This window comes from Sturnira hondurensis, unplaced genomic scaffold (assembly GCF_014824575.4).
Source record: "Sturnira hondurensis isolate 20B ecotype Veracruz unplaced genomic scaffold, ASM1482457v3 Scaffold0006496, whole genome shotgun sequence".
Classification (NCBI taxonomy): Eukaryota; Metazoa; Chordata; class Mammalia; order Chiroptera; family Phyllostomidae; genus Sturnira; species Sturnira hondurensis.
In genome coordinates this window covers 18,667,527-18,692,745 of record NW_028079127.1, presented here as the reverse complement: position 1 = coordinate 18,692,745, position 25,219 = coordinate 18,667,527, and the positions used below count along the sequence as shown (strand labels likewise).

Sequence of the window (25,219 nt, the reverse complement as noted above, 5' to 3'; positions counted from 1 at the left end):
ACGTTTTTAATTCTTTTACTTATGCTTATTATGTGTTAAAAGTGTAAGTCTAGAAAGCAATAATAATATCTATATGCAAAATAATACCCTGGAATACGATAATCAGTTCTGTTTCTAAATACAAATAAAAAATTGAATTAAAAAATTAAAATGAAAGTTTTTTCCCCCTGAACATTTGGGCCAAAAACGTGGGTGTGCATTATACACAGCAAAATACAGTACTAAAACTGGAACGATACAGAGACTACCACGGCCCCTGAGCAAGGACAACATGCAAAATTATGCCAGTACAGCTTCTGGTCCAAGATGGCAGTGAGGGAAAACCCTGAACTTACCTCCTCCCACAAACACATGAAATCCACACCTACAGACAGAGCAATTCCCCCTAAAAACCAAGGGCTGACTGAACAGCTACTAAGCAAGTATCAAGTGTGAGATCCACTGTGCTAGCCTTCACAGTAACAATGGAAGCTAGATTTTTTTTCTTTTTAACTATTTTATTCATTTATTTTTAGAGAGAGGGGACAGGAAAGAGAAAGAGTGGGAGAGAAACATCAATGTGTGGTTGCTTCTCATGTGTCCCCAATGGGGACCTGGCCCGCAACCCAGGCATCTGCCCTGAACAGGAACTGAACTGGCAACCCTTTGCTTCGCAGGCCCGCGCTCAATCCACTGAGCTATACCAGCAAGGGCTTGCTAGATTTTCTTTTAAAGAGTAAAAAACAGGGCTGATGTCACTGGGGGACCTGTCACCAACACAGTTTGCAAGCAGTGCCCTCATCCCAGCTGCAGAGCCGGCACCGCTGAGGGGACTTGCACACCTAGGTTGGAGCCAGAGATGTCTGCAACCACAGTTGGGGTTTCTCTATTAGCCACTTAATAATTAAGGTTAATAGTAATGTTTTTATAAGCTTATTAGACTGTGTATTTAAAAGCACTTGTTTAAATTCCATATTCCAATATCATATTGGTATTGGTAGCAGTTCCTATATCTAAATCTGGATTCTATTTTTGTCATTTGGTAGGAACTTAAAATATAAATAAAATTCTTATTATAGAATTGAGCTTATAGATTAAAAAGTAAAAATAATACCCCATATGGTCACTCGGCCATAAAAAAGAATGAAATCTTGCCAACGCAACGACATGGATGGACCTACAAAGCATTATGTTAAGTGAAATAAGTTGGACAAAGATAGACAAATACCAGATGATTTTACTTATATCTGAAATCTTAAAAACAAAACAGAAACAAACTTGCAAACAGAGAGAACTGGTCCTTGCCAGGGGGAAGAGTGGAATGATGGGCAGAAAAGGGGAAAGGGAGTAGGAAACACCAGTTTCCAGTTATAAAGTGAGTCAGGAGACGTACGGCACAGGGGTAAAGTCGGCATTACAGTAAGTGTGTACAGCGACCAGTGATATGAGACAGTGATCACTTGGGAAGATACATAAACGTTGAATCACTATGTTGTACACCTGAAACTAATATAATATTGTGTGTCAGCTCTATTTAAGCTGCTCTTCAGCAGGTGAATGGATAAACAAACTGTGGTACATCCAGACAATGGAATTATTACTCAGCACCAAGTCATGAAGAGACATAGTACAAACATAAATACACAGCAATAAATGAAATAAGTCGATCTAAAAAAGGTTACCGGCTGTAAAGTTCCAAATACATGACATTCTGGAAAAGGCAGAACTATGGGGACAGCACAGAGACCAGTGGTGGTCGGGCTCTGTGAGGAGGGAGGGATGACTGTGTGGTGCACAGAGGGAGTTTAGGGCAGTGACGCTAAGCTGTGTGACACTACTGTGACGTATCCACGTCATATACATTTGTCCAAACCCCTAGAATGCACAATACTGAGCACGCACCCCAATGCAGACTATGAACTGTGGGTGACAATGATGTGGCAAGGCTGTGTGTCCACCATAACATGTACCCTCTGGTGTGGGACGCTGGTAGTGGGGACAGGGCACATACGTGGGAGACCTCCATGCCTTTGACTTTGCTGTGGACCTACGACTGCTCTATAAAATAAAGTCTATTCAAGAAAAAAGGGACATTATTGTCCCGAGGATGCCATTTTCCATCAAACGCTTCAGAAAACAGTATTTCCATGGTACCCAGCAGGAATCCTGACTACATCCACCTGTGTGTGATGGGCGGGAAGACAGAGGCGGAAGCGCCCTTCCCCAGGTGAGCGTCCCCCAGAGGGAAGCGCAGAGGCACCGCACCTCTGGGTCGGGAAGCGCGCCCTGCGGAAGGCTCTGCTCTGACCCCACCGACACAGGTCTCCTTTCTTCACTCTGCTCAGAAACCTTTCCGGGGGTCTCGAACTGTTTCTAAGCACCAGTAAAATGCGCGGTTCGCCAGCTGGGGCATCCCACAGGAGACAGCAGAGGTCAAGAGAGCACATCCGGGGACGGTTCACAGAGCCTGGAGGACACACTAGAGGCTCGTGACCCCTGCAGCCCGACAGTGGCCCACACACCCAAATCTCAAGTGGACAGAACAAAAACGCCTTGTTTTGTCAGTACTAACGCCTGTCAGAGAAAAGCCTGGGTCACCAACCAGTGTCAGACTTCACCCAAAAACTACTTGTAAAATTACTATTTCAAAAATTGTTGCTTTAAAACATTCTTTTAAATCTAAAGCAAGTATAAGCTATTTGGGAAGGGTGCAAACAGAAGTTACTCCACTAGCCCTAACCAGTGAGCATGACTCAGCAAAGAGGAGAGGCGGGAGGACAGACGACAGGGAGGAGAGGACAGGGAGTCCCCGCACACCCGCGGCTGCCCCTCCCTCGCCAGGAACACCTCTGCGCCTTCACAGAGGGACATGGCACCAGCACCAAACCGCGCCCTACTGGAAGGGGAACTAAGGGAACAAACACCTGCTCTGGATAAAAGGCATTTACCTGCTTTAGTATCTGCAACAACGAAGTAAAACCAGGCCATTCATTGTCAACTTTGTATCGCTTACCCAGCAACAAATATTTCTCATATAGGACAGAAAGACTTTGGCTGGAGAGTGTAAGCTTGGAAAAAGTAGGTGGTTACGAGCTCGGTAAACAGGAAAGATCTCCCGAAACTCTTCAAAACTGATCCTGACACGCCACACAGGTGGCCACTGCGCACACCATGACCCAAAGTAAAGTGCCCCGTGGAAAGGAAAAGCTAACACTGTGGGACAGGAAACCATCAACTCACGTCTCATAAATGTTTACTTTCTCAAAAGCATCAGAATCTTCTGTATCTATAAGCACTACTCCACTATTCCAAAAACAGACTACACCATACAACTGAGAAGACACAACCCAGAACTGTACAAAGGTTAAGCTGTTTCTAAGGTGTCAGCAGCACCTCCCATTTCGAATAGACACTGAGAGCACGGCAGCAGCTCGCCCCGCGACCGCCGGGCACTGGCCCCAGGGTGAGCCCCAGGGACCCTCTGCAACAGAACCCGAGACCACTGACCTACAGATTCATCCACAGTGGCACTCACGGGGCCAGTGGGTACCAGTGCAAGTGGGTACCGGTGCAAGTGTGCAGTAACAAAACCTATTCTCTCCTGAGCTCCGGTGACCAAGGGCACGTGACGGGCCTTTGGGATATGCCAAAAGGCAGCAAAGGCTGTTCTTTAATAACCCCTATGGCAAAAAGAAGATGAGTGTGGCCCCCATAACACTGTTCAGCAGAAAGAAATCTCAAAGGCCACTGACCTGGTCCTCCTCTTCATCCTCATCCTCCGCCAGGCGCTGCCTGCCCACTTCGTACAGCCTGCACACCGTGTCCATGTTGAGAGCGTCAATGCTGCTCTGGTTCTGAAAGACAATGTCCAGTCCAGGAGGAGCAGTCAGTCTCCAGAAGGCCCACCATGTCCACACCTAGGCTCTGACTGGCCCCCATGCACCTGACCCTGAAAACTGAAGCTACCAAAGCTTTTGATTATCCCAATTCTTGAAGTGACTCTCAAACTGTCATACAAAGACATGGATGAGAAGGCTTGGCCACTAAGGAATACAGGCACAAGAAAGACCACCATCCTGGAAAAACCTGTCTTGCTCTGGCGAGAGATCTAGACACCTTTGAAAAAGGAATGACCTGCCCTGGCTGAGTGGCTCCGTTGGCTGGAGTGCTGCCCTATACGCCAAAAGGTTCCGGGTTCAATCCCTGGTCAGGGCACACACCTAGGTTGTTGATTCAATCCCAGGTCAGGGCACATGCAAGGAGGCAACCAACAGATAGATATTTCTCTCTCACATCAATGTTTCTCTCTCTCTCTCCCTCTTTTTTTTAATGAAGATTTTATTTGCTTATTTTTAGAAGGAGGGGGAAGGAGGGAAAGGAGAGAGAGGTAGAAAAACATCAATCAACTGCCTCTCGCAGCCTAGGTATGTGCCCTGACTGTGAATCAAACAGGCAACCTTTTGGTTTGCGGGACGACGCCCGACTGAGCCACAGCTTGTCAGAGCTATCGATGTTTCTTTCTCTCTCTCTCCCCACCTTCCCCCCCGCATCCCAGTTTCTCTCTCTCTAAAATCAATAAACATACACTTGGGGGAGGATTAAAAACAATAATACTGAAATAAAAATAAAAGAGGAAGGAAGTGTTACTCCAGGATGATAAGAGATAAGAATCTCCACACTGCTTTACGCTGGCATTTTCCTTTTTATTTCCTTATACTGGCAGGTCTCCCGAACCCCACCAAACAAGGTCAGCAACAGCCCACCATCAGGAGGGCATGAACTTGTGGCGCATCTTGCATCAAGCACAGCGCCTGCGGTAACGTGACCCTAAACACCGCAATGACACAGCAGGGTCTCTGCCACGCCTACCTCGATGACAGCGAGGTAGCAGTCCTTGGTGTCCGTGCACAGGTCGAAGATGTTCCGCTTCACATCAATGGTGGCTGGGAACAGAATGCGATAAAGCTCGAGGTTGGCCTATTGCCGACCTCAAAATCAGCTTTTCCTCTACAAGAATTCAAGGTGACTGTTCATAAATATTTCCGTAACTCCTCTGCTTTTCAATGAAAAATTCCAGTCCTCTCAGGAAAGGGAGGAGGGTAAATAAGAAACCTAAGAATGTAACAAAATGGTCGCGGTCTGCCCCTTCGCCTTACCTATAGGTTTGTAGTCAGTCGCGTTAAATGTTCGAAAGGACGACCCAAAGGGGCTTTTCATCCTCTCTTCCATTAAATCGTCTTCATCGTCTGCCTGCAACATAGCTAGTTGGGGGCAACAGGAGTGAGTGAAATACCATTAAAATCAAAACATCCCCTATTCCCAAGAGTCCTCCTAGCATGTCCCCACTAATTTAGCAAATGACATCCTCAACTTCTCGTCTAGCTCCCAACGAGTGTTAACAGGATGAAGACTTACAACATCACAGGAAAACAGAGGGAGAGCTTTGTAAGTTCATAGTAACACGCATGGGAAATTACTGCATAATATTTCTTTCTTTACAAGATTTACTTATCTTCAAAGTGACCCTTTATCCTAAATCAACATCTCCTCTCTTGTCATCATTTGTACACCATTTTATCTTTTATGCTATGCAATTTTCAAATGCTTTCCAATTCACATCTGCAAGCACTTTCCGAACAGGAAGAGTCCAACTAGGTGGGGAGGGGAGGAAGGGAACAGCAGGAGTCCGAGTCAATCACCTCCATACATCACTGTCCCCGTGTGGTTGAACACCACCCGGCACTGATCCAGAGCAGGAACTGTGTGTAAAAGGTGGAAAGTGCGAAGGTCCCACTAGAAGGGGAGTGGTCAAGAAAAAAATATTTATTTTAAAGAAAAACTGTTTTACACAAACAGTTCTTAGCTAACCTCCTGGGGAAAATTCTGAAATATCACTTTTCCCCCTTCCTACTAAGTATTAATGTTTTAAAAGCCAATGAGATCAGGGGAAAATAAAAGCATGCCATTGAATAACACCTCTAAAAATCTCCGGTGTCCTTACACGTGGGAGAGCTACGTGAGTTCCCTTCCTCTGAACAGCGGAACTCCACTTTACTCTTGTGCCTAGCACTTGACTTCTATAGAGCTAAAGTAAAATCCTTCTAAAGACAAAAGTCGTTTCATCACTTGGGGAAGTGGAAGGCAGCACTGGTCACCTCCCCAGCACAAAGAAAACATGCTGGTGAGGTCATCGCTCATCACCAATGCTGACAAGAGCCCCCTGGAGAGTCACCGACACTCCGACCCAAGGAGGGGCGCCCCCTGACGGCCAGTATGGGACCTGTGTCAATACTTTAGAAATAAATCATTTCTGTCTCATGAACTGGATAATTGGAAGCAAGACATGGGTACAAAGGATACAATCTCAGTATTAATGATGACCTCCAGCCCGTTCGGATGGAAAACGCCACTGATGTTCATGTTGAACTTGTCAAACTTGTGGATGGCCTGTGCGGAGCGGACATCCCAGAGGACGCCATCATTTAAGACAAGATCATCTGTAGGATTAAAGGTGGCACAGTTCCTCTTGTAGTTGTTGGCAAGATCTGGGTTAAACAGAGTCAACAGCTTGTTGCCAGTCTGAATATCATAAATCTTTAGAGAAGAAGGGGCGGGAAGAGAAAAATCAGACCAATCCATTCGCTGACAAATTCAAAGAGAAGCTCTGTAAAATGATCTCTCCCACGCTTTCCAAAACCCACCAAAGTTACCAAAGCCCTGACACTGTAAAGTAACTGGCAGACAGGAGACTATAACCACCCCAGCAAAGTGTACGTGCTATGGGTCCCACCCGAGGTTTGAAAAGGCTTCGCAGGCGTGGAGATGAGAAGGGAGATGCACCAGGGAGAACAAAGCTCTCCCCCCGCCCCCCTCCGAGAAACAGAAAATGTTTCTAAGACTGAAACTGAGACACTTTCCACGTGGATGAACTACCAGTCTGCCACAGAATACTCTTACGAGTTACTTCTCCAAAAAAGGCATCAGGGAACTACCCTTTTCTCCTTAAAACCTCCCTTCGCCCTACCACACTAAGTTCCCGAGGCCACACTGCACAGCCCATGCAGAGACCAGACCTTTCCCATCGGCTACAGACAGGCTGCAATATTTCCAATCTTTTTTAAAAACAAATCCTCTAACATAGGAACAAATACGGAGGCACCACAAGGAAACAATCAAACAAATCCAGGTCATGGGAAAAAACAACTAGCCTGGTCTCTTCAAAAGTCAATGTCATGAAAAGTGGAGAAATGGTTCTTGGCTTTAAAACATTAGTGAGACATAACAATCAAATGCAATATGTGAATCTTGGCTGGATCCTGGTTCAAAAACAAAAAAACAAAAAACATTTGAAACCAAACATATCAGGAACAACTGGGAAAACTGAGTATGAAATGGATATTAGATACTTGGGAATTACTATAAATTTTCTTAAATTTGATAATAGAGTGTAATTATGTAATAAATGTCCTTAATGTCAGGACATACATACTACGGCACAGGGATGTCATGACATTTGCAATTTACTTCCAAATGGTTCAGAAAAACACATATTTACACAGAAAGAAAATATGGCAAATCATTAAACTGATGAAACTAGACGGAGGTATATATACTATTCTTTCAACTCTTCTATGTATTTTAACATTTTCAAAAGTTTGGGAGAACTCTTCACCATCCCATACCCCACACCTCAAGCTGCTACCCTACCCTCCTCTCTGCTTTGTTTTTCAGCAAAACAATTCAAAAGACTTGTCTCTACTCAGTGCCGTCCACTTCCCTCCTACTGTTCTCTTGTGAATCCACTCTCGGTGGGTCTTTACCACCTACCCCCAAACTTCTACAGGGCCAGCCCCTGACCTAGTTAACAATGACCTGCACGTTGTTAAATCAGGTCACCTCTCAATTCTCGTCCTCTGCAACTCCCCAGCACTTTCTGACCCAACTGATCAATCCTTTCTCAAAAGAGTCTTCCCGGGTCTTCCAGGGACACACGGTTTTTTCCTGGGTCTCCTGCTGTCTTACTGGCCATTGTCCAGTCTTCTTCACAAGTTTCCCCTCACTTAACTACTTCTAAATACTGGCCCGTGCCCAGACTGTGTCCTGGACTTCTCCTCTCAGCTTCCTTGATGAGCTAATCCAGGTCCAAGGCTCTAAATACTATCAATCAACATGCGAACAACTCCTGTATTTACATCTCCTATTCCTGACTTCTCTCCCTCGTCTCACGATTTGTTTATTCAACTGGCCATTCCCTACATGAATGTCTAAGAGAATTACACATTTTGTGTGTCCAAAGCCCAGGGCCCAGCCCCATCATGTCAGCACCGCCACCACCATGCACCTGGGCCCATCCCGACGGCTGCTCTCACACGGCAACTGGTGCAGCACCCTCCTAACTGGTCAGCCTGCACTTGCTACTCTCACAGAAACCAGACTCACCTCCAAAAACTTTAGATCCAGTCCAGGATGTGATGTCATGCCCATCACACCCTGGGCATGAGTAGAGACTCATCCTCCAGCGCCTTCCCCTCACTCAGAGGTAAAGTGAAAGGTCCTAGTAACAGTCTGCCAGACACTACACAGTGTGCCCCCACTGACCTCAACTCTCCCCTTTCCTCTCCCCCTCTTCCCAAGTAAGAGCTTGCCCCCTGACATCCCCTGTAGGACATTCTTCCCCCAGACCCCTGCATGGCAACTGTACGCCCTTCAAGACGCCGCCCACGCTTATCCAGCCACCAGCTATCCTAAACAAAAGTATCCCTACCAGTAACAAGCCCTCTCTACCTCTTATTCTGGTCTTCGGCAGCACTTAGCACCTGATATGCTATGCATTTGCTTCTTTACTTACTGTCTCCCTAATGAGGCTTCATAAACACAGGGACTTTTTCACCTAAAACTTAGTCTTTTAAAGTGTCTGCCATGCTAATGACATCTTTCTCTAATTGTCAGATTAACTTCCTGTTCATTCCTTTTACATTTTTCCCACATAGCTTAGAACTACTTCATTGCACTTCTAGATTCTAACCAGAAAGAATGTCGATGAGTATCTTCTGGCTGTTCACAGGACTCACGGCCTCACACTCAGTGCATAAGACCCCAGCGTGAACAGCAGGCACCACCAGTTTAAAAGCAGCAGATCCAGTACTTACGTGGGCGATGTCTCCTTTTGTGCCAATGACCCGATCCTGAGAGTGCTTACTGAACTCGACGTAGTGATCTTCTGTGAAAGAATGCCTACGGACAAACAGAAGTACTCCAGCACGGGCCCCGGAGGGCACACTCAGTCAACTGACAGGAAATACAGGGGATCCTTGGGCTCCTGCCCACCTATATTCACGTGAAGATCCTCAACTCCCCAAAAGAAAAATATTGTACACTTAAGAATAAAAAGAAAATTCCCTCCAGCCAAGTAAATCGAAAACAATGAACAGGAATTACTTGGTTAAAGAAATAACTGACAAGGTACATGTGCTTTTGAAATGTGCCCTGACCAAGAGCATGGCAGCCGCATTCTGGATCACTACAGGGTCTGCTGTGGGACGGGAGTGCGCATGCCCAGTGAGAACATCTAGAGATTACGGAAGATAAAATCTTGTATTATCAGACACAAGCCAAGGCATTTCTCTACTTCAAAAGGCTCTGAGTCCAAGAATCAGGGGAAGGGAGGGTATAATTAGGTAAACTGTAAAACCCAGAGACGAAGTTGGAGAAGATACATACTTCATATCAAACACTGATTTCATTCCCCAAAGTGCAGACAGAGGCTGGCTCCAAGTAGCAGATGTCAGCAGCAAGGACCCATCCTAAAAGAAGATGGTGGGGAACCATGTGTTTATATAAATACAGACATCACTGTCTGCCATTAGCATTTTAAAATACAAGCTAAAAAATATTGTTGAATAATAAAGAAAACAGAAAAACTCCGAGGAAGCAAGAAACAGTCAGAAGCCGTTGGGCTTTAAGCACCGTACTTGGCCGTGTGTAATGCGCTCCCACACACAGTGTGTGCCACATTTCTGGCCCAAACTTTCAGGAAAAATTTTTTTTAATGTTTAACTTTATTTATTTATTTATGTTTAGAAACAAAACCAATCACCCTATTCCAGGGTATTATTTTGCATATGAATATTATGATTACTTTCCAGAGTTACACTTTTAAGTCACAAGCATAAATAAAAGAACTAAAAACATTCATAAAGCCCTAGCTGGTGTAGCTCAGTGGATTGAGCGTGGACCTGTGAACCAGAGGATCACGGTTCGATTCCTAGTCAGGGCATATGCCTGGTTGCAGGCCAGTTCCCAGCAGGGGATGCATGAGAAGCAACCACACATTGATATTTCTCTCCCTCTCTTCTTCCCTTCCCCTCTCTCTAAAAATAAATAAATAAAATCTTAAAAAAAAATTCATACAGATACAGATTTAGTGCCACCACATATTATCAAAACCTTTGTTTTTCCCTAAAAAATCTGGACAAAATGGTGTGCATTATACGCGGCAAAACATACTCGACGCACCTGCACTGTCCTAAGAAACAACTGAGTTCAAGATAATACTGAATCCTCACAAACTAGTAACATAAAATACAATATCTCCAAAAGTAAAGAGGAAAAAAACTTGGAAAGACATGAAGATGGTCCCTAATTTCTTAATATTTGGCCATATTCCTCAGTCTTGAAATAATCAGCCAACTGAAAATATGTTAGATTTTCTAGCTAGGACTCGTAAAGGGTTTTCAAAGAGAAAACCCAGCAAGGGTAAGCCTCCTTTACTCCGAAATCAGGAAAATTATCCTTGTCATCCTAATAATCCTGATGTTTACCAACAGCAAAGGTATCAATTCCACCCACAAAATAGTACTAATAATCTATGACCCACTGGAATCACATAATGCTTATTACCTTCTTAAAAATTCAATGTTTTTAGATTTCCAAATAAAAAAAATTCTGATCATAGCTGATAATCTTTTTTCAAATAAGGCAAATTAAATGAAATATATGTCATTTATATATGACACACACACCCCTATATACACACAGATAAATATCTCTGGGTCTTACAACAGGGTTGGCAAACTTGTACTTAAAAGGCCAAACACTGTACACTCTGTGGGCCACACGGCGGCAACCCCTCCACTGTGCTGCTGCAGCAGCACAGACACTACATAAACCTGTGAGCACGGCTATGTTACCATAAACTACGTACAAACACAGGCAGCCAGCCAGTGGAACTAAGGGTCGCCAGCTCATCTTAGAAAAATGACTGAGAACAACCCAGGATGGACACTTACCCTAGAAGGTTCAAGGTGTGTGATGGCCGAGTTGTGACAGTTATAGCTGGCCTCCTCCTGTCCACTGAACACATTATAGAGCTTTAACTGCCCGGTGCAGGTGCCCAGCATCAGGAACCGCTCCCGAGCTGAGAATGCACAACAGGTGAAGCCACTCTCATCCTCATTGGCTTCCCGGAACACTGAAATAGGACGAAACCTGAGGGCCCCCCCCAAAAAGAGAGAGAGAAAAAAATCAGAGACAAAGAATGTGCAGACTCAGAAAAAGAAAACTGCTGAAAGGATGAAAGAAAAAACACAGAGCATTTATGTTTTAAATACCTTCTTCCAACACATCACATGGCCTTCAGTTGTTCATTTTCATTCTAAGTAAGAGAAAAGGACCTCTGCCCACAAGTTTATACAGCAACTAAAATTCCCAAGTTTAAACCCTGTAATCCCATGACCTTTACCTAAGATCTGTAAAGGATCAAAACAGAAGACAACTTGGACCAGCACAGAAACAAGCTGGGGAGCCTAGAGACCGCATGTCCCATGGCTTCTGGAAAACATACTGGTTGTAGTAAGAACAACAGTATGTATCAGGGTACTGCCAACAATCACACAAGAAACCTATGGCTAACTAAACGGGGTACAGTCACATTGCTCATCTATTCACACAAACTGACCATCTCTACTATTTCATGCCAATAAAGGGTTTTCTGGACTAATCACTACACAATGATAAGGCCCAAATCACTCCAATCCCCCGAAGTGAGATGGCCTCTCCTTACCTGCTAAAGATGAGGTGCCTGTCGAAGCACCCGCCATCCACCCCGCCATACTTGGGAAACGATGCCCTGCGGTTTAGCCTTGAGGTAAAGTTTATTGGCGCCTGCCGCCTCTGTTTTGGCTCAGGACACTGATGAGGAGTAAAGAGAGAGAAAGGTGGGCAGGTGGCAACTGGGTTCTTGCAGCGTGCATGCTGCTCTCTAAGATATTCTGTGATGATGCTGTCCAGCGTAGGTGGGGAAGGAAGATGTCTGTCCAACTGCTTTTTTATGGCTGGGCTTTGGCTGTAAGCGCCATGGTCCGACTTCTGACGTAACACTCTGATTTTCCTGCCGTTGCAGGGTGATGGTCTCTCTCTGATAAAACTGATCCTACCAATCAAAGGGGAGTTGCCTGCATAAGATGGGCCAGGCAGAGCCAGTGAACCCTGGGGGGGCCGTGGCTGAGGATGGGCAGCAGGGGCAGGAGGGACAGTGGCACCCACAGCCACATGGCTACCCAGTCGAGTTGCAATGCCATTGGCGATGCGAGGGGTTCGGGGAAGAGAGACAGGAGAAGCAGCAGCAGTGACTGGGGTGAAGGCAGAAGAATGGGAGGCAGCAGTCATGGGCAGGTCAGCCTCTTTCGTCAGCACAGTTGCTGTCTCCCCAAGCCCTTTAGAAATGAGATGGTTTCGTATCAACAGAAGCAGCTCCTTCTCGGGAAAGGAGATCCTTGACTGGGCAACAACATCTGCTTTCTGCAGTCGTGCCAGGGACACATCCGTGCCAATGAGAAGTGGCTTTCCAGACACCCGTTCGATGAGCTCGGCGGCGTACTTGCAGAACTTGACGTGGTCACTGCGCTTGTCCTGCAGTACAGGCTCCTTCATCAGCTGCTGGATCTGGCAGCTGCTGAAAAGGGGCAGCTTGCTGATGATCTGCCTGACGGTGCTGCTTCGAGACAGGCCCACCAGTGCCTTGCAGGCCAGGGCCCGGATCTGGTCTGCATCTGTGATGGGCATCTTGATGGACAGCAAGGACAGAAGCACCTTGATGCCATTGTTGGACTGGACGACATTCCACATCTTGGCCAGCGTGTGCTCACTACTTTTGGGTGTTTGAGGCAGCTTCCTCCGAGGAGTTCCAGAGATAAATTTGCCAATACTGGAAATTCGGTTATCTGGGCCACACACACAATTGATGATAATTTGAAGTGCTGACTTCTGAATTTCAGCATCATGGATGAAGAACTCACCCTCAGCCACTCCCAAAATAATGCTGATACCTATGGGGGCGGGGGGGGGGGACACAATAAACACTTGTATTATCCCTCATAAAACTCATGGCCAACCTCAACCGTTGTTTAAGAGTCAAAATTTAAAGTTCTACTCATTTTGTTCCACTAAAAACACACATTTTAATGTTCCACTAAAAACACACATTTTTTAAAAAAATGTACAAGGAATTGTTTGTGTAAAATACAATTAGTTCCACTATAACGCATCTTTATGAAGCAATATTTCGTATACAGTTGTTAAATAGGGGAATGATGTCAGTAGTATGTGGAGGTCTCACTAAGGTTAATGTGCAATTTTTCCTAGGTAAGGAGAGCAAAAATAATGGGGCTAAATTAAAAGCATCGGCAAGGAAAGAAAAATCCCCCAGCCCAGCTTCTCCAGGGCAGCAGGAAGCAGCGGGCCCTGGGCATTAAGCCCAGAGTGGCGCACCCAAGGACCCAGAGCCGGTCACACTGTCTTCCATGCTCACATTAGCAGCAGCCCTCATCATCTGTGCTCTTAATAAAGTGCATTTTCAAACAGAGTGTATTTTCCTTTTGTTTTTGTGTATGATAGCTTCTACCCATTCTGAGCTGCTTGCCATTTACTAGTTTTATTAGGGCTTAGATATAAACTCGCTTAAGTTTTTTACTATCTGCCCCAACCATTTTTTTCTATAAACTTATTCAGTGCAAGACTCTGCAGAGTACAGGTTTTCAGGAATGCATGTATACCACTATAGCAGAAATGCCTGTACCACTCAGAAAACCCAAGTTCACTAACATGATTCCATTATACAGAGCTATATGGCATGACTTAGAGGAGACAGACAAGGTACCCTCCTCTACTCCTTCCGTTCTTACCACTTAGGTCAGATAAGTAACCACAACCAGACTGGCAAAGGAAAACAAACCCAGACCAAACAGTGACAAAAACAGCAAGGCACAACTCACCTACAGTGGAGACAGTGGAGCCAGCCTCATCCAGCACATCCACTGGTTCTGCCAACTGGAGCTGGATTTTTGGCACAACAGTAAGAATAGCCAGGACATCCAAAGCAAAGCGCACAGTGTCATTCCTGGACAGGAATTAGAATTAATCAAAGGAAAATAGGATACAGCCGTAAGAAACAACACATTAAAAAAGAAAAAAAAAAGAGGAAGAGAGAGAGAGAAGAACGGATCAGAACCACCACCTGTGACTCCGGCCCCGGCCATAATATGTAAGAGGATTTGAAAGTCACTGTGCCATCACTTGCAAAAAAACATGGGAATGGAATTTTCGCCTATCAAACTGCTGAGATTACAAACAAAGGCCAACCCCCAACGGTGGTAGAGATGAATGCTCTCAAACTTTTGGTGGGGGTAGAAATGATCAATAAGGCACTATTTCTAGAAAATAATCTGGAACTATGAAGCAAGATTCTTAAAATGTTCGTAATCTTTAGCCCAGGAATTTCACCCCTTGGAAATTGTCCTAATGAAATAATTAGACACACAAACAAGTATCTATGTATTAAGATGTCCATTATCAAATCATTTAAAGTAGCAAAAGAACTAGAAAATCTACCTAAACAACAGGAATACCTGTGTTAGACATAGTACACTCATATGATAAACTTCTGCAGGTACCGATTACAGTTTTCAAAGAACTGTTATTAAAGAACAAGGGAAAGTCTCAAAACACAACATTCGTGAAATAAAATTAGGTATAAAATTTGAAGTATGACAATATCATCAAGTATTGGCAAGGAGGCAGAGAAATGAAAACTCCTATACTCTGCTAATGGGAGAAGAAAACATAATCCTTTTCCAGGCCCTTTAATAAGATCCAATAAAAGAGACTGTATATAAAAATATTCAAATAAATATCAACATGTATAAATCTCGAAAACATAAAGGAGAAAAAGAATGTGTAAAAGATGCACACAGGATAATGTTCATGTAACTGAAAAGCTGACAAAAGAGAACTATATTATTGTTTATGTACACATACAAATGTATAGTAAAAATTTATGAATGAGAGAATGCACTCCAAATTCAGGAGACTGGGCACTTGGGGTGGGGGTGGGCAGAAAATGTGCAGGAACTCAGAGAAGAGGAAACACAGCAACACACCAGCCCCGGTATAGAGTGGTTATACCATTCTCCATACCTGTCTATATTTGAAATATTTCATAAAATGGATGAATATAATAAAATACTATAATTTCAACTATGTACACTGACATACATTATAGAAAAAAGACTGAAGGAATTAACAATGGCTAAGAACAATTTTATTTTCTCTTTGTATAGGTTTTATATGTTCTAAGCAGAAACAAATATTTAATTTTGTTAAAACAAACTTTTAAAAAACATATTCCAAACATATTTATATTTTCTTAATAATCCATATAAATATTTACCAATCCAAAAGGTATTTACAATCTTTGTTATCTTTTGAGCTTTCATCACCTTTTAAGCAAAGTACTCAAAATAAACATAACAACCTACTTCAATACCCTAGAAAGGTGGTTCTCAAAGTGTGGTTAGGGAACCCTTGGGGGTCTCTGAGACCCTTTCAGAAGAACCTGTGACATAAAACTACCTTCACAGTAATGGTAAGACATCAGTTCCCATTCCCACTCTGGCTCTCTCACAAGTGAGTACACACTGGAGCTTTCCAGAGGCTGCCACCATGCGTGACATCACAGGGGACTGAATATAGAAGCAAACAGGAGACATCAAGCTAGACTTTTTTATTCATTTTTTAAATATTTTTCTTTATTTTCAGAGAGAGGGGAAGGGAGGGAGAAAGAGGAAAGAAACACTAATGTGTGGCTGCCTCTCTTGTGCCCCCTACTAGGGACCTGGTACACAATCCAGGCACGTGCCCTGACTGGGAATCAGACTCGCAACCCTTCGGTTTGCAGGTTGGCACACAATCCTCTGAGCCACACCAGCCAAGGCAAGCCAGACATTTTTAAAACTTGCTGAAATCATCTGGTATTATTTTGGAAATTTTTCATAAAAAATGCTAATATGCAATGGGTTCATATTTTTGAAATAAATTCATAAATAATTTCATATTTTCACCATTTTAATTTCTAACATGGTAAGTATCACTAGATATAACACAAAAACAAAGAAGGCTCTTTGGGGTTCTTAATAATTTTGAATACGGTAAAGTGGTCCTAAGATTGTAAAGTGTGAAAATGACCCTGGCTGGCGTAGCTCAGTGGATTGAGTGCGGGCTGCAAACCAAAGTGTCACTGGTTTGGTTCCCAGTCAGGGCACATGCCTGGGCTGCAGGCCAAGTCCCCACTTGGGGGCACACAAGAGACAACCACACATTGATGTTTCTCTCCTTCCCTTCCTTCTAAATATAAATAAAAATAAAATCTTTTTAAAAAAGTATGAAAATGACTGTTCCAAAGTACCCCCTAGATTTAAAATCCTGGGATTTAGCAAACAAGCTATTTGCACCATAAATATGCTGCTTGTGTCTTTCTGGCAATGGATGGACGGGGAATGTCAAGAACCACTATATATACAAACTTTGCTTTATTTTCTCTTCAGACTCTATCTTTCCCAAAACATAGCTTTAAGTCTTTTTCCATCCTCCTCCTAGAGAACGCCCCCAACCTCCTGATTCTGTCAGGTGTCCTCTCTGAGCCTCAGCCTGCTCTACTACGACTGCTTTTAAACTGAATTGTGAAAAATCACAACAAAAGCAAAAAATACGGTTTTATACAAAGATAAAATAAGCATGACCCCTGCCTATGTGCAGTATTTATGTTTAATTATTATTTTAAAATCCTCATCTGAGGATATATTTATAGATTTGAGAGAGAAAAACACCATCAAGCTGCCTCCCATATGCACCCCAACCAGGGATTGAACCTGCAACCTAGGTGCCTGCCCCAACCAAGGATCAAACTGCAAACTTTCTGGTGTATGGGACAATGCTTCAACCAACTGAGCCACCAGCCAGGGCATGTGTGCAGTATTTTTAATCACCAAGACCATAAATACAAATGCTCTGTAAATTAAAAATGATATTATCATGCGCTCTGGCCAGGTGGCTCAGTTGGTTGGACTGTTCTCCTATACACCAAAAGGTTGCAGGTTCAATTCCAGGTCAGGGCATACACCTAGGCTGTGGGTTCAATCCCTGGTTGGGACATGTACAGGAGGCAACCAATTGGTGTTTCTCTCTCTCTTGCTCTCCCTTGCTGTCTCTATAAACATATCCTTGGGTGAGAGTTAAAAAAAAAAAAGAAGGACTACATCTTCTTCTTTAAAAATAAGTATTATCATACTTAAATTTAGTTCCTCAGACTAAAGTTTCAGTAACTTTATCAAATGTTTGTTAAGCACATACTATGTGCAAACCAGTATCAAGTTCAGCAGAAAGCAGAATCTAATTTCATTTGAAACCTCTTGCTGGTCCCACCTTGCATAGTAGGTCTTCCAATTGCAGGCAATAGAAATAAGCTGCAACAGGAGTTGGACACAAGAAAGTTTGAGGAAGACTTCGGCGGGTTCCCAGTAGAGCTGTGCTGGGCCATACTCTATTAAAAACTCCATCATTTCCACAATCTGTTCGTGAGTGTATGAACATGCCTGGAAGGAGAGATGTGACATTAAAGAACTCCATCAGCTAGCTAGCTGCCCAGTACATTCTCCAGCACAGCTCAGTGGCCAATAGTTTGAATGGTAAAGCTAAGCAGTAACAGCTTTCAAATTCCACAATCCTTCGGTCAACAGTCCACAAGTGAAAAAATAAATATGTTTAATATTTCATTTATAACTGGACTCACAATACATTCTGTCCAAAAAGGTAACAGATGTTCAATTTGTTAGTGCATATATAAATTTCACAGCTTAAGAAGAAAAAGAAGCACCATGTAAAACAATGGGTTTCTTTTACTTGGTGATTTTTAAAAACATGTAGACATTAATTTTCATCCCAAAACATACTGAATTCAAAAATGAGAGAAGTGGACTTATAGATGTGCCCTCTCAGATTAGAAATTTCACACAAGAGGGACACCGACTACTTTTCATAAAAGATAGCCCTATGACATACACTTCAGTTCATGTTTTAGTTCTAGAAAAGTAACAAATTCACAACTGGGAATAAAATAAATCCTTGAAGTCCACCTGCTGCATCCATTTTCAGGTATTCTGCCTCTGCAAAGGACAAGAATAACCCAGAAATGTGCAACCTGCAATGATTCCACTAATCTGAATATGAGCTTCAGGCCCACAATTGCTACACTGTGTTAACAGTAGTCTTCTTTTAAGTCAAGGTCATCTCACCTTGTATGGAGGTTGAGGATGGACAAGAATGCCGCCTTCAGTCCTCTGAAGTGACTGCTTCACTTGTTCCAACTTAATGGCCAGGTGAGCCTCAAAGTATTTGCGCAATGCCATACAGGTATGCTTCCCAGTTTGGCGGCTAGCAAATATTTCATCATCGCTCAGAAGAGCACCCTGATCTTCCAAATTTAGAATTTCCAAAGTACTGATCTATTAAGAAAAAAAGCAAAAGAATGGGAGAAAAACAGGGAGAGGAGGGGGAGACAATAGGAAAAGTTAAAGGAGGAAAAAGTTTTCAGTAAACTTTTATGTTCAACAAGACTGACAAATAACAGTACATCTGTCTATACATGCTAAGAGTAGCCATATGAAAGCAAAACATTAAAGCCATATTGAAAAAAGTACAGTCTTGGCCCGGCTGCTGTGGCTCAGTGGATTGAAGTGCCAGCCTGGGAACCAAAGGGTCACCAGTTGACTCCCAGTCAGGGCACATGTCTGAGTTGCAGGCCAGGTCCCCAGTGGGGGGCATGCAAGAAGCAACCACACATTGATGTTTCTCTCCCTCCCCATCTCAAAAATAAATAAATAAAATCTTTTTAGAAAACCACAGTCTTCAATTTAAAAAGATACAAGCATAAAGCCTACTGCTTTTAGAAAGATCAAGATTATCAACAGCCCTGGCTGGTTCCCAGTAGAGCTGTGCTGGGCCATACTCTATTAAAAACTCCATCATTTCCACAATCTGTTCGTGAGTGTATGAACATGCCTGGGTTGCAGGCCAGTTCCCAGCAGGGGACGCACAAAGAGGCAACCAGACATTGATATTTCTCTCACTCTCTCCTTCCTTTCCCCTCTAAAGATAAAGAAATAAAACCTTAAAAAAAAGGTTATCAACAACAATTTTCCTTGTAAAATTACTAAATCCAAGTCATGTCTGTAACGGCACAGACTCCTCCAAATACTTTAGAGGAAGAGAAACCTGTGGCTGGGGCAGAGGGCAGGTGGACATTCCATCTACAAAGAAAGATAGCAAATTTGAACCGCAGGACCCCTACTCTGCAGAGAAGCCACTGAAGAACCTCACCAGGTTCACCAGTCGACGAAGACCATCATAGCGGTCGAAGAGCTCCAACACAGCCCGAAAGGAGAAGCAGATTGAGAAAAACATGGTAGCATGGCAGCATCCTGAGGCATGAGAGCATTCCATTAACCACAGGGTATAGTTCACCACATCAGACAGAACATTGTGGGGATGCATGCAAACCTGCAAAATGTAAAAATACAACAATTTTTAATTTGGGGGGGTAAAGAAACCTTTGAAAGCACAAAAAATTCAACAGCATCAATAGATACTTTTGCACAATACAACCTGGTCATTCTGAGTCATTCTGAGTTTAAAGCTTAAGTCACAATTTATAACAATCTACTCCAAACCTGAGAACCTACATTTAGATAGATATTTAAATTCAACCTATACTTACTATTAAATTTTGCAAATATTTATATCCTTTAATGCTCATAATGTTCTGTTACATAGGTATTTGGATTCCCACTTAACAGACGAGGAAGAGGCTCACAGGTAGGGGACACTAAAGCCCACACCTCCCCGATTCACTCACACACACCGTATGGGGCAGACAGGACTTCTAAAGCACTGCCCAGGTGTGCATGATACTATTTCTCTACCTTAGCCATATCTGCTTTTGTGCATATACACACAGATTAGGTTACTATTCTCAAAAGACTATATACCCTTGTAAAATGTTGACCTCAAGAGGAAAAAAAGTTAAAATTAGAGCATTACCTTATTATTAGCACATATGCAAAGACGAATAAAGACATAGCCCCAAAAGAATTTACCAATTTCACTCTACCAAAAAAGCTACAACACACAGAATATTAGAAAATTGCTTCAGGCATAGAAATGACAAGAGACTCCCCTAGGGTGTCTGGGAACCCATTACTTTTCAAATGTACAATCCACTTATACTTTTTAAAAATCAGTAAATAAATAGGCCTAAACTAGAAAAACAAGAGAACCAGACTAGGAGCCTAGGAGGCCCTGAGAACAGCTAAAATGATTTTATCTCTATCACAAACTATTTGTTAGTACACAAAAACATCACCTGTTGCTTTTTAATAAAATGACTAAAAAAATGCAATATATGACTTCACCGAGAGACATCTGGAACGAGCCCTAAGACTAATCTCACTACCACAGAACGGTAAAACTAAACAAAGCTCCCAGACCCCAACCCATCTTGCCTCCCCCATCCCATAAAGTCAAGGAAAAAAAGAACTTTTCCTAAATAATATCACAGTTTTAGAAAACTTTGTAAAGACCAAAAATTCAGGTTTCTTGCTTCTTTCATTACGATATATTCCAACTATTCATTTGTTCTTATCCAACGGTTGTTCTGTGCTGTCATACTGTGCCCTTACCAAGTCCCATTTCCATACACCTGAATGAGCTGGACTTACTCTTTCCATGGCATCCTGGTTGTAGGACAGGTAATACAAGCACATGGACACACCAGTTGCAGCCATAGAGGGCCGAGGAATTTCCAGTAATTTCTGTACTCCACCGTGTGCGACAAATTCCGTGGCAAACTTGTTATGGAGCAGGAGAGATGCTAGGTGCTAAACAAAGAAGACACATTACCACGAACAACTAGAAGAGTCATTTTCAACCAGTGTGTTACAAAAATGTTGAAACATGCAGTACTTGACTATTTAGTCAGGGGCACTAACCTCTCTTTCCTTAAATTGTCAAATAAAAAAATGACAACAACCAACACAACAACAGCTGTCCAGTGTAAATGAATCGAAATTATACCTACTTTCATCAGATTAGCAAAAACATATTTTTGATAGGCCACAGATTTTAGTAATTAGTTTATATGTTCCATGAGATGAAAAAGGTTAAAAAGCTGAAAATCAATGATTTAGAAAAATCACATGATCAACTCATAAAATATTAAACTGCTAAATATAAGGAATTCCCTGAAATAGAAAACCACTTCTTCATGAAAGAAAAACCAATAGCGCTTAACAAAAATTTTTAAAATCTGATTCTAGAACACTCTCTTCCAACACAAAACATTTTCAAAGTAAAAAACATGAAAAATATTGCTGCATTTTAAAATATTAAGTAATAAGCCCTGGCTGGTGTAGCTCAGTGGATTGGGCGCGGGCCTGTGAGCCAGACGATTGCGGTTCGATTCCCAGTCAGGGCACATGCCTGGGATGCAGGCCAGTTCCCAGGAGGGGACTCATGAGAGGCAACCATACACTGATACTTCTCTCCCTCTCTCCTTCCCTTCCCCTCTAAAAATAAAAATGAATAAAATCTTTTTAAAAAAAGCAACGTTTAAAAAATATATTAATAACATAATCCTACAACATTTTATTATTATATAGCTCCCTAAAGGATTTTGTTAATCTTTCCATTTTAATCCTTTTAACATAATCAGCTCTAAGCTCTATCTAGCTGTGGTTCAGTCACTGACTCATCATCCGATAAAACCTGAATCTTTGCTTTCATTTACAATCTTCAGCAAATTATCAAAGTACTAGATTTTTAGAACTCATCAGAATGCACTTTAAATAGACGTTTAAAGTTTATCTTTTAAGTCCTGCTGTTGTCCTATTCAATTCCCACTAGCCTTTCTGGAAGAACCCTATCTTCTGGGCAACTCTAAGGGCAGGCAGTACAATGCAACCATCCACACCATTGTGGAGGGTCCTGGGGGAGAGCTAGAGCTCCCTCTCCTCTTTCTCAGGCCAAGGTGTCTTCCAGGCGGAGATGCAGGCACAAAGTACAGACAAGACAACACAGATTTACAATTACATGATTTGATACCTGTGCAGATCTCGCCAAGATCAGTGGCAAAAAACAACAGACATGTACCCTCTTTACAAGTCTTCCCAACACCCACACTCAGACTAACCCTCATAGTAATTCAAACCCCTGCCGTCAACACTCTTACTTCTTGTTACACAAACCTCTACCATTTTTCTAGCCAGTCCTTCCCCCCAAAAGCAGCTAAACCGCATATGGTTCCCCTCAACACTTAGGCTGCTGCGTGGGGCTTCTCAGACCCCACTACCATAAAGTGGCAGCTGCACTGCCAGGTCACGTAAGCGGGGAAACAGAGAACAAGCAGGTTCAACCTTTATCGAGAATCTTGGTTCTGTTTGGCTCAGCGCAGCCTATAACCTGGCTTTTATGCTGGTTATTAGATTGATGCTAATTAAAACTAAGTTAAAAATGCAGTGTATTATCACAGAAAGTTCTACTGGACAGCAAAGTTCTGTATATCAAGAATAAAGTTGTGATTAAGACCCAGAAAGAGCATTCTCTCTTTTTCAGAGGTCTTTTCTGGAAACTGAAAAAACAGACAAAACAAATCACTCCTTCATCTGTGCCCCACAATTTTTTTCACTTCTGTAATATGAAAAAGAAATTGTAAGTTTATAAGCCTCTCTTAACTAAACCATAAAGAGCAGAGTCAATTTATTTATTAACATTGTAAATATCACAGGATGGTACTTCGTTCATTAGTTACATGTTGAGTATAATAACTATACCACAGACCTAACATTATTCATTCAGGTAGTTATCATGACAGATATGGATTTGATGGGCTGAACTTAACCTGCCTTCCCACAGTTAGCCCCTCTGCAACCTAGAAAATCATCATCTCTGCTGAATTCGGGTCTACCACTATTCTTTATTCATTTTCTGGTTTATATCTTGTTCACTCTAGATAATCTATCAACATACAACACACAGTTTTAAAAAGTCAGGAATAAAAGTACTACTGGCTGCCAGAGGGGACACCTAGAAGGCAGCAGCACATACTACACACGCAGCGGCCCACTGATCTTCAGCAACGGTGACTGAGGCCGTCCCTGGGTCTAGATCCAGTTTCCACCTCAACGTGCAATCCTCTAAGACTGACCCCGAACTTTATGGGGAGGCACTTGGTAAATAAGCCTCATTTCTCCCATCTAAACAAAAATTTTTCATAAAGAACACATGGACAATAACAAGGGGGGTGGAAATGGGAGGGAGGTTGGGGGGGGCTGGGATGGGGGTAAAAGGCAGAAAACTGTACTTGAACAACAATTAAAATACTAAAAAATGGAGAAAAAAAGAATTTTTCATTTGTTCCTATTTGGACACATCTGACAAGAAAAAGCCCTGAGTAATAAAAACCCAGAGATGCTAAACACCAAAACCCATAGGAACACCCACCATGGCAGTAAAATGTTCAGTCACCAAATATTTTTAAGAACTGTACCTTGAGTGCCTCAAACGTAAGCAGAACATCATTAGTCTGTTTCAAGTCAATATAGAACATCATCAACTCCCGTGATCCAAGTTGCATGAATATGGGCAATAACTGAAATAAAGACCAAAAACAAGTCTTAACATTTGGCTTTATTTTCACCTACTTCCAATTCCATTACGAAGATAGAAGGTTGAAGAAATAAGGTGCCCTTCCCTACCTCCTTTATGAAGATAAACATACAAACACACTTTGATTGAACAGGCCTTATCAGAAGTGATCTGTGTAAGAGTTTGCTAGTTTGGGAAAAAGACTTTTTTGCATTAGAGTAAAAACACACCAGTGTATAAAATGCGACCACAAAGTATCACAGAAATAAACACAATAATCCCAAAGTGTGAACAGTACTCTTCCCAGTAAGCTTACCTCCTGATACTCTCCCAGAGGGGTCAGGTACTGAAGGATGAGCCGCTGTTCAATAGCAGGAGTCATGGGATAAAGGGTGTAATTGGTGCCAATCACCCAGGGGGACATTTCTGACCAGCTGCTGTTAGACAGCTCCACAAATATGCGATCTGGATCAGAGGATGAGAAACCCAACTTCTGCTTGGCTTTCCTGAAGTTCTCTCTGTCACCCTGTTTTGCTGACTTGTTCTTCCTCAAGCCTCCTTCCTCAGGTTTGGTCGCTGAGTTCACTCTGCTACTGGTCTTATGGCCCGAATCAAGGTGAAAGGAGATCTCCATGTCTCCAGAGGCTTCCTCCTGCACGCCATCCACAACATCCACAGCCATGTCACCGTAGTCCATATCCACAGCTTCCTCGTCCAGAGGCAAAAGGGGTTCCGAGGAGAGCTTTCGTGGGCTGGGACGCTTGCTTTCTTGCCGCAAAGCCACTTCCTGAAGCTGTAGCTCCCGCAGTCTTCGAAGTACTATTGCTACCTACCAACAAACATTGAAATAAAAAGGGCTGTCTCTTCTGAATCTTAATTTAAATGATTGTTAATAAATAATTTTTATTCCCACTTAGAGAGAACTAGATATCCGTTCAGTTATTCCAATGTCTGGTAGTGGTAAAGATTTAATAAATATGTTGACTTGATGAAATAAGCAATAGCTAAATTTTGTCTCATTCCCCATAAAATTTCCCAGTGAGCCCAAACCAGAAGATGTGCATATGAATCACTCACAATTGATCTCCCAGGATCAAGCTGGATTGGATGGACCATTACAGCTAAAGAGGAAGACACTAAATATATTCAAAAATGTTTAAAGATTTTAAATCTATTTATCTTTAGAGGGGAAGGGAAGGAGAGAGGGAGAGAA

General features: G+C 42.7%; 1 protein-coding gene across 4 annotated transcripts in view; it reads right to left on the bottom strand.

Moving 5' to 3' along the window:
* Positions 1-25,219, bottom strand: part of DCAF1 (DDB1 and CUL4 associated factor 1) — a 59,132-nt gene that overhangs the window by 9,380 nt on the left and 24,533 nt on the right. For all 4 annotated transcript variants that reach the window (XM_037049611.1, XM_037049610.1, XM_037049614.1 and 1 more), the window contains 16 exons: positions 24,323-24,835; positions 23,909-24,010; positions 21,084-21,242; positions 19,687-19,866; positions 18,603-18,812; positions 17,734-17,903; positions 14,250-14,374; positions 12,041-13,304; positions 11,268-11,466; positions 9,700-9,782; positions 9,129-9,213; positions 6,340-6,573; positions 5,679-5,772; positions 5,136-5,240; positions 4,849-4,922; positions 3,732-3,833 (listed from right to left, as the gene is read on the bottom strand). In XM_037049611.1, the coding sequence (XP_036905506.1) occupies positions 3,732-3,833; positions 4,849-4,922; positions 5,136-5,240; positions 5,679-5,772; positions 6,340-6,573; positions 9,129-9,213; positions 9,700-9,782; positions 11,268-11,466; positions 12,041-13,304; positions 14,250-14,374; positions 17,734-17,903; positions 18,603-18,812; positions 19,687-19,866; positions 21,084-21,242; positions 23,909-24,010; positions 24,323-24,835 (3,699 nt within the window). The remainder of the gene's footprint in view (positions 1-3,731; positions 3,834-4,848; positions 4,923-5,135; positions 5,241-5,678; positions 5,773-6,339; positions 6,574-9,128; positions 9,214-9,699; positions 9,783-11,267; positions 11,467-12,040; positions 13,305-14,249; positions 14,375-17,733; positions 17,904-18,602; positions 18,813-19,686; positions 19,867-21,083; positions 21,243-23,908; positions 24,011-24,322; positions 24,836-25,219) is intronic.